At 44.7% G+C, this 13587-nt stretch overlaps 1 protein-coding gene across 14 annotated transcripts in view; it reads right to left on the bottom strand.

The window, feature by feature from the left end:
- The window catches only part of DENND1A (DENN domain containing 1A), a 503929-nt gene that overhangs the window by 149970 nt on the left and 340372 nt on the right, over positions 1–13587 (bottom strand). For all 14 annotated transcript variants that reach the window (XM_027614760.2, XM_027614750.2, XM_035723489.1 and 11 more), the window contains one exon: positions 2802–2927. In XM_027614760.2, the coding sequence (XP_027470561.2) occupies positions 2802–2927 (126 nt within the window). The remainder of the gene's footprint in view (positions 1–2801; positions 2928–13587) is intronic.

The following is a 13587-nucleotide window of genomic DNA, read 5'->3' as shown; positions in this document are numbered from 1 at the left end:
GATATCTTCACACCATAACATCTCTGAAATCTGGATGTGTGTTACAACTGATGGCATCCAACTGTGATTGGCAGCACCCTTTCCCATTTCGTAATGGTACTTAGAGTAATGGTACATCTTATGACTGAATGGCAGCTTAGACTCAGTGAAATGTACCTTGTTTACAACCAAACCCATCATCCTATCCTCAAAATGCTACTTTTAATGACTATATAATATTCTAGCATATGGATATATTTCAATTTCTTTAACCAGTTTCCTATTATGGATACTTAAGTCTGTTCCACGTTTTTACCATTCTCAGTACTGCTACCGGGAACACCTTCACATTACGTTTTCACTTTTTCTACTTACAGGCATCATCACTTTCTCCTTGGTCCAAATCTTGGGAGTTATTTTGACATCACTTGCCCCTCGTCTCCCATACTTTATATCTTTGCAGATTCATTTAGTCACTTGTTCATGGTACCTCTTCCTGGTGTCACCACCAGAGGGCTCTCTTCTGAGTCTCCCAGACAGTCCCCTGGTCTCTGCTTCCAACTCCCCTTTCAGTCCATCATTGTATCACTGGTCAAACATGACTTCAGTCTTACCATATCTCTGCTCAAAAACTGACATTCCCTACAGGGTGAAGTTCACACTTCTAGCCTAGCATCCCAGGCTCTGTCAAATCTGGCTCCAAGCTCTCCTACCCTTTCCCTACCCAAACCCATGACTCCAGACAAAGTGGCCATGAGGGGTACTGCCTCCAAGCCTTTGCTCACTCAGTTAACTCCACACCCACCACATGAAGGAATGCTCTTTTTCCAAACCTAAGCCATCAGACGCAGGTCAAGTTTCACCTTCCCTATGAAACATTTTATGGCTCATTTGATCCTTATAACCATCTGGAGATGTAGAATGATAGGTATTCTTAGCCTCATTTCACAGGTGAAGAAACTGAAGTTTAAAGAGATTAAGTGGCTTGTTCAAGGTCGTACAGCTTAGAAGTGCAGAGCCGGGCTTTGAACTCCAGGGCTTCCGTGCTTAAACCCAATGACTTTTAGAGCCAAGTGCAAGTACAGCCATAAACTTCTTCTGAGGAGCAACTTGTGCCCAGATCATATATCCAGCAATCCCTACCAAGATTCAACAGTCTCTGGATTCTAGACACATATATGACAATAATGAGATCATTTTAAGAGTGGAAATACCTCATGTCTTTCAGTTCTCAGCAAGGCAAGGGAAGGACTGGGCCAGTTATCCCAGTCTCCTTTTAGAGATGGAAAGACAACAGTATTTTTCTTGAATTATACTAGCTCTCAAATTAGCACTAGACCTGACTGGTTTGGCTGGGCCCAAGGTCAGGACAAAGAATCAGGGCTGCCTCACTTGGAGATGAGCAGGACGTGGGGAACTTGCTTTAATTAAGGGCTTTAGAGGACCTCAGGGAAGTAGTTCTAAGGAAGCAAAAAGAGAGTACATCTCTTCTGTTATGTGACCATGACATTGCCTGAAGCTGAGGCAGCTTAGAAAGTCAGGCCTAAGTGCTGGACGGGAGGCAAGGAACAAGGAGGGTGGTGGCATTAGGCTGCTACTTCCTGAGCCCCCCACTTGGCAGAGAGTATGCCCTGGGTGAAGGGAAAACAAGGTGTTTACTATTACTCTGGGTCTCATTTAGACACATGATGGAGTCACAGTAGCAAAAAAAAAAAAAAAAATCTTAACAATGTAGAACTGTGGCTCATGGGGAAGCATAAGCAAGAGTCACTGTCAGAGTTTGCACGTGAAATGCACTGCCTGACATATAACTCACCTTTTGTCATATGATATAATAAAAATGCTGTGGGTTAAAACCAGAAACAAACAGCCCTGGCCCATAGGCAGTGTGACCTATGCTGGGTCCTCACACCCACTGCAACCAGGCTGGATGTGGCTGCTGTCACCCGCCGGCTCAGGATGAAGGGAGCTCTGTGCTCTTGAGAGAAAAGGGCGGTGGGCAAGTTCGCCCTGCAGCGTTTCCTCCTACACATGGTGACCCAGGCCCCCCAGGCCAAGTTCTCCATTCTCTGTGGCCAAGAGGCCAGGAGTAGGCAGAGTAGAGGGTCATCAGATGAAAGCTTCTCACTGAAGCCGGGAAAGCTGGTACTTTGTTTTTAGGGCTGACGTGATACCTTCGTATCTTCATATAACTTCCCACCTCACAGGGCAGGCAGGGGAGTGGATGAGGCTACTGGGGCTCAGGAAGGCTGAAGGGCCACAGAGGGGGTAACATTATTCCGCAGTTCGTGGCACACCATGTAGTCAATACACCAAGAGCACTTCGGGAGCACCTGAGAAGTGAAACCCCGGGACACCTTGCTTTTTCGAGTGTGGAGTAGAGGCCCCTTTAGAGGAAAAGGGCTTTGAGACACAGAGGGAAAGCATCGGCTTTGGGACTATTCAGCTCCTCCGCTGGTTAGCAAGTCATGTCTCTTCTGAGCCTCAGTTTCCCCATTTGTCAAGTGGAAAGGATCCTCAGAGAGCAGGAGTGTGAGAGGTCCGGGGACTGTCTTAACACGCAGCTGGTGCTACTAGTAGTCCAGGGAGGGGACGGGTCTTAACGTGCACAGGAACAGTGAGTGCTTCACACATAGTGGCATGGCTTCCTCACGCTAAGAGGAAGGGCCAAGGGAGGGCAGCCCCCTGGCCCCTCACAACATAGACGCACAACCCCTTCTGGGGAAATTCAACCACCAGACGAAGACCTGATTTCCTGTGACCCCTCAGGCACATTTCTCAGCCCTGACCAAACAATTTATAAATGCCAAGAAGCTACTCACCGGCTCAATTTTCAGAGCATTTCGGTAGCTGCCGAAGAAAGCAGCCTGGGCCTTGAGGAAGGCCCTGGCCACACCGTCACCGGTGGTTGTGGACACCTTCTTCAGCCGGTTCTTCAGTGAAGAGATCTGGTGACAGAGAGAAAGGAGACACGGGTTGAGGGCAGGGTGGACAGATGGCTGGCTAAGCCCAATACATACGGAGCTCTAGAAATTCCCTGGAAGGGGGATGGATTTAATACCTCAGCTTCTGGAGAACAAAACTGCATTCGGTATTAGGACAGGTTTCTGAAACTGAACAGAGCGTATAGAATAAGAGCAAACACAAAGCTACTTTCTGAGTAGTTTCAGCGTGCCAGGTATGTGCGTTCACATACATTTTCTAATTTAATTCTTTCCACAGTCTTGCAAGGAAGGGATCGGCGTTCCTGTCTTACAAGGGTGAAACAATCCCAGAGAGAGGAACAAACCCAAGAAGTGGCCAATTGGAACATGAATTGAAAGTCTAATAATCTAAGCCCAAACGACACACATTTTTTTAGTTCCAATTCTACTCCCTCTTCAAATTACTTAAAAATATTGGAAATGAATGGCTTATTTATAACATATATACCTCATACCTCATACTCTAGTTATACATTAAATATATATAGTAAACACATGTGATATAGATTTATTAAACATACTATAAATTAAATGTTTATTAAATATAAGGTAAACATGTATAAATATATATTCTTATATCCTTCATTCTCTAAAAGAATCGTGGCAGTTTATAGATATGTACTCAAGAGATTTAGAAAAATAGGCAAGAAAGCCATGGCACTGGGAAAAGCAGCCAGAAATATTTCGTGTATCAATGTAAGCTATAAGGTCTTACATGGTGGCTATAGCTGGCCTGCAAATTTGACTTAAGAGCCTGCTAGTGGTCAAAGCAAAAAGAGAAACTCAAGTTGTGAGATTCTTTGGGTCCATGTGGTACAAACAAGCCACCTGCACAAATGAAAACACATTTTCCTAAAAGTGAGAACTCAAAGAGATTTCTCCTACGAATCCTCAGCGTAGGAAATCCTCACGTGTGACATGATGGCTCTTGCCCTCAACATCAGAGACAACATCAAGCTTCCTGGTCTGTTTCTAACATGCTTTTCATTCATCTCAGGATGCCGCACTGCACAACTTCTGGGCACACCATTCATACTGTGTTTGTTCCACATGAAAAGTACCCCTGGAACCTGGCAATGTGGTAGCCTCGAGTCAATGGTGATCCAACGATGGGCAAAACCAGACCTGGGCCCTGCCCACATGAAGCTTACATTCCGGTGAGGAAAGTATCAAATGACTGTGACATAGCCACCGTGATGAGTCTATGCTAGAGCTCACTGAGGAAGTCAACAAGGCTTCCTGGAGGGAAGCAGGCTTGAACTGAAATCTGAAGGATGAGCTGAAGTAGAACCTGGCAAAGAGGGGAAGGAACAGTGTCCCAGGCACAGGGGAAAAAAGCCTGTGGTGAGAAGGAGTTCAGAGAACAGAAAGGACTATGGCTCCAGGGGAGGGAATGATGGAGAACATGGCCTAAAACGAGGCTAGCGGGAAAGGCAGGGGTCAGAAGTGCTGTGAGTACGGTCAGGAGTTTTTTTTCCCCTTTGTCTTAGGGAAAATGTAAACCAAACAACTGTTTTTAAGCATGCAGGTGTCACATCAAGAGCACATTTCAGGAATCTGTATGGGCTAACATTATTTAAGGATAAAATAGAAAAATTAGATTCAGGTGGTCCATGAATCACCTACAAAATTTTTTGAGCCAGAGAGAGAGAACACAGAGGGAGAGTGAGAAGGAGAAGCAGACTCCCTGCTGAGCAGAGAGCCTCACACAGGGCTCGATCCCAGCACCGCGAGATCATGACCTGAGCTGAAGCCAGACGCCCAACCAACTGAGCCACCCAGGCGCCGGCCACCTACAAAATTTTAATATGAATGAGTGATGATCATTTTTCTGGGCATAGGCTCCACAGTTTTCCTCAGATCCGTAAAGGTACCCATGAACCTAAAAATATTAAGGATTGCTGGTCTGGGATAGATTAGACTTTAAAAATGCTTCTTGGGGGCACCTGGGTGGCTCAGTCAGTTGAGTGTCTGACTCTTGGTTTCAGCTCAGGTCATGATCTCTCGGGTCATGAGGTCGAGCCCTGTGTCAGGCTCTGCTTTAAGAGTCTCCCTCTGCCCCTCCTCCTGCTCGCATACGCTCTCTCAAATAAATCAATCTTAAAAACAAAATAGAAATGCTCCATGGGTTTTATTTCTTATTAATAAGCTTCTGATAAGGGGTTTTTATTTTTTTTTTAATTTTATTTATTTGAGAGAGAGAGCACGAGCAGGGAGGAGGGGCAGAGGGAGAGGGAGAAGCAGACTCCCCGCTGAGCAGGGAGCCCAATGCAGGACTCGATCCCAGGACCCCAGGATCAGGACCTGAGCCAAAGGTAGATGCTTAACTTACTGAGCCATCCGGGCACCCCAGAGATTTTTAAATAGCTTATTAAGATATATTTTATATACCATAAAATTCACTCATTTGAAGTATACAGTTTGGCGGTTTTTAATATGACGACACGGTTGTAGAACTATTATCCAGCCCCTAAATATTTTTATCACCCCAAAAAGAAACCCATCTTATTGTCAGTTACTTCTCATTCCCCACCAATCTTCCTCCCCACCTCCTGCACCCTGTCCTAAATAACCATTAATCCACCTTCTGTCTCTACGGTTTACCTATTTTGGACATTTCATATAAATGGAATCATACAATAAGAGGTCTTTTGTGACTGGCTTCTTCCACTTAGCATAATGCTCATTATAAACAAGGTTACTCCATGTTGTGGTGCTTATCAGTACTTCATTCTTTTTCACAGCTGAATAATATTCCATTGTATGGCTATAGCACGTCTTATTTACCCTACGTCGTTATCTAGTTGACAGGCATGGGTTGTTTCCACATTTGGGCTATTATGAATAATGCTGCTATGAACATTCATGTAGAAACTTTTATGTGGAGACAGCAGAGATTTTGAGGCCAGAAACTGAACGGTGAAAATCCTGTTGCCGGAGCTTATAAAGATACACTGGAAGGGCATATGACGTCATGGGGCACAATGCTGGGCACCTAGTAAGTCACCACAAAGTGTTTACTGAGAGAACACTTCCTGTGCTGTTGCTAAGGGGCTGTACTATATGTACAGTGAACTGAGTGAGGGTAGGGCTAAGGCTGCTCTCCTTCTCTGGGATGTCAGAAGTCATGGGAATATGCCGAGAGGGGGTGGCTACCCTCTCTGGGCTTGGAGGTGGGCCAAAGAAAACCATCCTTGCTCTGGAAGCAGTAGGTGTCAGTATCCCGTTGACTGTGACTTCCCCATTCAGGGACACATGGCCCTGACACAGTGCCACAGTGGTGAGAGCCCATGAAGAGCATGCAGGCCACTCAGTACCCGGGCAGACTCTGCCATGGACTTGCAACTTGAAATAGCAACATGAAAACAAAACAGAACATGCTTTATTAAAATGTGAAAAATATTGCCCACTTCCCACCCTCTGAAGAATAGAAATCCTGCCTCTCCCAGGGACAAGGGTGACATTTCCATCCTTGGAACTGGTGCAAGCCGCTGTCACTCTTCTAGATCCTCAAAGGCCTTGGGCCACCTGTGCTGCAGATGATTCCTCACTTAACCTTCCCTGGCCTTTCCCTTTCATTCGGGAGGTGTTTAATTACCTTGGATTCACAACGCTGCACTTCAGGTGAGCTTCTCCTAATGGCCTCATTATCATTTTACACAAAGAAGTCGTTGCTGATTGTAACTGAGCAAATATGAGTGTGTGCCTTCCTGCCCGCCCCAGCTGGTTTGAAACCAGCCAAGTGGTCCTGGGCTCTTGGTGCCCCTGTAACCACTTAGGCCAAGACTTCTGAAGACCTCTCCTCACCCTGCAACGTGGAGAAGCTTTTGTCAGCACTTCAAACTTTGAAACTTCAAGTATATGCGCATCTGATAACTGGCGACAGAATTTCGTCCTTTAAATAAAAGTGAGGGACGAAAATCGGAGGCTTAAAATAAACCGCAGTCATACATCTAAAACTGAACTTGCCAGGAGTACTCATGGGGGTTCTGGTCAAATCATTAACATTGGGGTTCATCACGCATAACGTGGGGGTGATGGAAATGCTGATGAGGATGGCTTCCTCCTTTAATGAGGTATCAGGAGGAAGACAGAAAACAAGGGCAAGTGGATGCTACAACGAATGCACCAGCCTCTCCTGAATGCTCCCCCCCCCACCCCACCCCCCCCCCGTGTCCCATCGTGGCCACTGCAGCATCACCCAGCTCATCTCCTAGGCCAGATTCGGGGGTCAGATTCCATAATCCTCCTTCCCTACCCACCACCATTCTCCACATCTTATCAGCACCACCCCAAATATGTCTCAAATCCACCCTCTCCGCTCAGTGCCTGTGACCCTGGCACTGTGCCAGGCAGCTCCATCCCTCCTCTCTGGCCCAGACTGGTGGAGTAGCTTCCCAGATAGGCTCTCTTCGGCGTCCCCTCAGTGCCACCACTCATAGCTGTTCCAGGAAGCTCAGAAACATATGAATCTGGTCATTTCAATCCCTCCATCAAAATCCTTCAATGCCCCCACCCCTGGCCATTACCACCTGCAGAAAAACATCCCAACTTCTCAGAGCAGTTAGTGATGCTCTGCTCAACTGGCCTCACTTCCCTCAGCCCCACCTAACGTATGTTGGACTGAGAGCGAATTACTGTTTAGAAGCATACACTATTCTCCAGCCCATACACAGGCCGATAACTCACACAGCCTTGTCTCTTGTCCCTTCCTGTTCTATTTGTGGCAGATCTATTCACCTTTCGAAAGACCATCCAAGTGCCCATCAATGGGGGCCAATTAAGTCAATTATACCACATCCTCACAATGAAATATTGCATAGCTGCTAAAAAGTATCTGACAGTTCTTGAACTGACATGAAAAGATGTCCATTAAATACTGCCAAATGGGAGGAAAAATGCAAGTTGCAGAGCTATACAGCATGAATCCTTTAAAAACTTATATATATTACATATATATATTTATATATGTAGTAAAAATCTAAAATGTCATGGATCAAACTTTAACCATGAAGGGATGCTTTCACTTTCTATTTTATGCACTTTTGATTGTTTTGATTTATCCTTTATTAAAAAGCATATGTTCCTTTTATGATAAAGATTTTAAATGAGGTATTTTTCCTTAATAGTCAAATTAAAGATTACCTTGGGTTAAGGGAAAGAGGGAATCCAGATGTCCCCTCATCTACCAAACCCTCCCGACCCCTAAGGGAGGGTTAATGACACCCTGTTGGGGTGCTTGGACTGCTTAGGTGAGTCTTCAGCGATTTGCTACAGCTACCACCTCTCCTGCTAGCCTGAGTTCCCAGAAGGGCCAGCAGGGCCTGGCTGGTGTAACCATTCAGCATTTGCTGCTAAATGAAAGAACGGGCGAGTGAGTGTTTTGATATCCTGAGAGGCATTTCCAGTGGTTGAGCCTCACTGCTTGGAGGAAAGTCTAGGATCACATTCTTTAGTGACTGATCATTAGAAGAATCTGGTCTCTGTTGGGAAGGATCGGTGGCGGGGAGGGGGGGGGCGGGGCGCGCAGGGGGTGTAGTAAGAGAAACTGATACTCATCCGTTCCCCATCTGCAGAAAGCCACCACTTAGATGCAACCAAAACTGCAAGGAAAACAAACCTAGTCCAGTCTTAACAGTGCAAACATAACACGTGCAATAACAAAAGCAGTATTCCCTACCCCACGTTCCTGCTGTACCTGCTCACTGAAGGTCTCTTGACTTCACCTGCTTCTCTGTCCACATGCACTCCTCAGGCAGCAGAGGGTATAGACTGGATCACTTAAATCTAGGATTGGACACCTAGCCCTCCTACTTTCTTAACCTTTCTGAGCTTCTGTTTCCTTTGCTATAAAATGAGATATCTGCAACATCCATTCGTTGTGAGGATTAAATACAATGGATGTAAAATGGGCAGCGGAGGCAGCGAACTGCCTCCATTCTTTGATGTTCACGTTTCCTCTTGTCCCTAGACTACTGCAACCATCTTTCAACTAGTGGCTCTTCTATTTTCATCTGTCTTTTGCATGAACTTGTCTTTCTAAAACAAGAGGTTGCATCCTATTACTCCAGTCCTCCAAAACTTTCAGGGGCTCTGTAGTGCTAACATAATAAAGTCCAAACTCCTTAGCAAAATATTCCAGGCTCGGTTCAAGCTCCATTTCCAACGTTGTCCTGTACTGAGTTTCGGAGGCCTCCAAATCATCCCTAAAAGCCTGGAATGTTGTTTACCCCTCCCTCCCACATTCTTGAACAAAATCCTTCTATCAAAAAGAAAAAAAAAAAGCCAAAAGCCTTTTTCTGTGATGCCCTCTGTCAGAACAAATAGCACTTTCTCAGGGCACATTAGCTTATTCCTTTCGTTGATGCCTAATCTTTGCAGGCCCCATGCTGGAAAAGTGCTAGGAACAGCCGCGGATGACCAGGACCCAGCACTGGAGAGCTTGCAGTCAGGCTCCCCCAGACCAGCCACAAGGTAGTCCGTTACTACTTCGAAAGGAACTCTCAGTTGTATGTATCACCATCCTAGTATTTAGCTTTTTGTATAACTAGTTTTTATGTATCTTTCCCCCCTCCATGAAAATGAAGATAAACTATTTGCACTCAATAAATATAGGCTTCTTTCTTTATTACTTGGTTGCAACTTGTGGCGGGTGGGGGGGAAGGTAGAGAGAAAGATGGCCCACTATTCACCTATCCACCTCTGATAGGAAAAGATGTCCACAAAACACTGCCAGACGGGGGCAAAAATGCAAGTTGCTGAGCAATACATACCGCATGAATCATTTAAAAAAATCACGTATCTATATAAGTTTATATGTGAACTAAAAATCTAAAAAGCCATGGATCAAGCATGAAAAGTATGGACCCTGCAGGGATGCTTTCATTTTCTGTTTTGTGCCCTTCTGATTGCTAGGATCTTTGTGCAGCCTCCCCACTGCTTGGACGAAAGAGACTAAAGTCCTAGCCTGACCTGCAAGGCCCCAAGTGACCGGCCTCAGCTTCTTTCAGATTTGAGGCCCTGCAACCTCTCCACGGCGTCAGCCACACTATCTGGGCCCCAGTCACACTGGCCTCTCTTGCACCCCAAGACCTTTGCTAGGCCTACTCCTCTGGAGCGCTCCCAGCACCATCACCCCCTTGCCCGCAACCCAGTGCCGTCCAGTGGGCCTTTCTGCCCATAATTTATCACCTGTGTCATCTGCTGTGGCAGCTGCAAGTGAGGGCTGGAAATGTGCCTCGTGTGACTGAGGAACCGAATGTTCTATTTTATTCCATTTTAATCAACTAAAATTTAAATAGCCACATGTGAATAGTGGCTACCATACTGGACAACGACTACTCAGTCTTCAGGTCTCGGCTCAAACAGAATCACTTCCTGAGTCTGACCCCCCAGAATAGACCAAGGTTCCCTGTCATAAACTCTCCTGGTACCTCTCCCTCAGAGACACAGAGCAATGTGTAATGGCGCCTGTCGCAACAAGCCCATAAATGTCTCTTTTCTATTACGCTGTATGTTCTAGGAAGGCAGAACTAGGACCATCCTCAGTGCTGGCAAAACACCTCAAGTAGAGAGTGAACAGTCTGACTCAAGTTAGACTGTGCAGGGGGCCCCACTTCTTGCATTAACTGCTCAGTGTCAGAAATGAAGTTAAAAGATTTGTTGTTTTGACCAATCAGACACCCAGCAGCAGCTGGGAGGAGGCAAGAGAGTCACACTTTCTTTCTCCCTTTAAAAACGGCCTGTAAGGACTAAGGCAAAGTGATTCTTCCTTTCCTGAATAAGCTAGATATCAAGGCTTTGTTATAAGATCTCCTGGAGAATGTCTGGGTCTGGAGAGGGGAGAACAAACTATTGCCTTGTTTTCCCATTTCCAGGGACACACAGACACTGACTCACTCCCTCTGCTACTTTCACATTGGCAGTGAAAAATGGCAGTGGATCTACCGATGCCTTAGTGCTTGACTCCCATTTGAAGCAAAAAGTCTTGATATGTGAAGGCAATCCCACCCCACTATCTTTCACAGTAACGGTTTCTGGGAAAACCAGGAATTCATTAGGAGAAAGGAGGAGGAATTAGTATTTATCACCCCCGCGCCGCACTAGGTACCAAACATCATGGCAGGTGTTTTCATATCCAGTTGTATTAAAATTTCAGAACTGGGCTAGACAGGCATGATTATCCCCACTATACAGATAAAGGAAAGTGAGCCTCAGCCCCATGTCACACAGCTGGTACAGCGAAGGGCAGAGGCCAAAGTCAATCCCAAGTCCGTCTTACCCCAAAGTCTGTGCTATTTCATTGATTCTCACTGCTGCCAGGATTTCTTAAAACCAGCAAATTAGATCTGTCCTTGATACTGGTTTATTTCTTCCCCAACTTAATATATCTCCATTATTGCTTCCTTTCATTCTTTGCTTTTCTGTTTCTTTCTTGAGAACATGGTTGTACCTTGACCTCAGTTGGCTTTAATTGCTTCTTCCGCATCCCATTTTCCCCTCAAAGATTCTGGTTCTCCATGGGGGTGTGGGGACTATGCTAGTTATGTGGAGCTCCAAGCTGGAGCTGGCTCTGACCCGAGGGGCCCAGGTTTCTGCTCCCACTGTCTCTCCTGACATCTCACTGGTTGAGCATTAAGTCAGAAAGTTAGAGGCAAGCCTTACAACCTAAGCAGCTTTTGTCAGACAAAAGGATCAATTTTCATTATGGGAAGGGCTACTTCACTATGCGCTATAATGGCTTTGTTGAGCATCTTAAGAACAAACTATCAAGTCCTTAGGATGACATTCTTGGGAATAAAAAAGTACAATTTCAGAACAAAAAGGCCCATTTCCACTATCTGCCAAACAAAGCTCAGGAGGAGTCTTGCACACACTAAAGCACTCCAGCCCCTCCCCATGTGTTTAGTCCAAGTATCTCGCATTTTAAACTGAAACACAGCAGCAACAACTTTTGTATTTTTCTATCTATTTGTAATACTCTTCTTCCTCCAAGCACTTTTTTTTTTTTTGTGCAGAGGAAGTGAAATTGTCTTTGCTTTCCCTATAAAACAATTTAGCTTTAAAACACCACACACACACAAACACACACAAAATTAATGCAGCTGAAAATTCTGTCCAGGCTCAAGGAGGCTACAAGCAAGATCTGAGCTCAGAATAAATGTGTATTTATATTATTAGGTGGTCATCCAATAAAAAGATTATTTCTAACCAAATATGTGCATACATGTGTGCCTATATACATATATATATGTATCCGGGGAGTATTTTCAAAGAAGGGTTTTCTCCCCCATACTTCTGGCAGTTTAGGTTTAAAGGTCAGATTTAAACTATCACCATGTTTCACAATGCAATCTGTGCAGTGCCGCGTAATGAAATGGTTCAGTAAAGGTGCTCGTGGAAATTCTTTTAATTAGGTCTAAGGCTTTTCAGTTGTCAACATGAATAAACCAAGAACCATTCTCTTGCAAACACAAGGCACAAAATACAAATGTAAGTTACCTTTGAAAAAAACAGATATGCACTTGCAAGAGGGAAGTTATACATGTTTTATTTTTTTACAACATATCCTCCGCCAATTTTTTTTTTAAATGCCAGCATCTTTCAACAACAAAATGGACTGCAAATCAAAAATAAAAGGGGTTGGTCTATTTCTAATGAACCAGGACAATAATGCCTGGTTCTAATGAAAAGTATTTGCAGAAAGACTAAAGTTAATCGTAACTAAAAATGTTTATCGAGAGATTAATGACGTTCTTCATGGGCAAAAGCTACCTATCTATTTAATTATAATTAATTCTACAGATTGGCGGTATTTCAGTCAGAATGTGAATGTCCCAGAATGACTCCTGCAAATTGAATGATAGCTATTAAAAATGCACCAAAATGCACTTTTGCCCTCAGCAGCACTGAGACCTAAAAGATGAGCATATCGCAGCAGGAACATCATCAAGACTCCGGCTTTTTAAAGCAATGTTGACAAACTAAACTACTCAGATTTGGAATTTTTAGCCATCAGCTCAAAGCTAAATCTAGGGATTGAAACTCGCAAAATGAAAACTGTAAGAACATGGTAGGTTCTTGGGGATGTTGGATTACATTCACACCGAGCTCTGATAGAAAAAGCAAAACTAAATAAACAACTCCAAACATCACCAGCAGCTCAGATTTAGATGGATACAGAGGTGTTGGCTAAAGCCAACTGGCCTGAGACTTCACATGGAATGGGGCCACTAGTAATATACATGTGGAATGGATCAGTGTATCAACCAACCAACGGATGAATGTACGTCTAGCAAACCCTGAGCATGAAAGTACAACACCCAAACGTGCGCTGATTTAGTCTGGGTTCAAATTCTGCCTCAGAGGCTGGCGATTTGCTGGAGGCCTCTAGGCAAGCTACTTAACCTCTTCTCCTCATCTATAAAAAAGGGGGAAAGTACCCCCACCTCCAAGACATTTGTTTCAGAATTGTTATGTAGATTAAATGTCAAGACTTTCAAAGCCTCTAGCACAGTGCCTGGCACATAGTAGGAGCCTAATAGATGGTGACTATTCTTCCACACAACTCAACTCCAAAGCCAAAACCACCCTAGCCATTATTGTAGCATAAAAAAGAATAATG

This window comes from Zalophus californianus, chromosome 13, assembly GCF_009762305.2.
Source record: "Zalophus californianus isolate mZalCal1 chromosome 13, mZalCal1.pri.v2, whole genome shotgun sequence".
Classification (NCBI taxonomy): domain Eukaryota; kingdom Metazoa; phylum Chordata; class Mammalia; order Carnivora; family Otariidae; genus Zalophus; species Zalophus californianus.
Note: the sequence above shows the minus strand (reverse complement) of the source record. Positions and strands in the feature narration are given on the sequence as shown.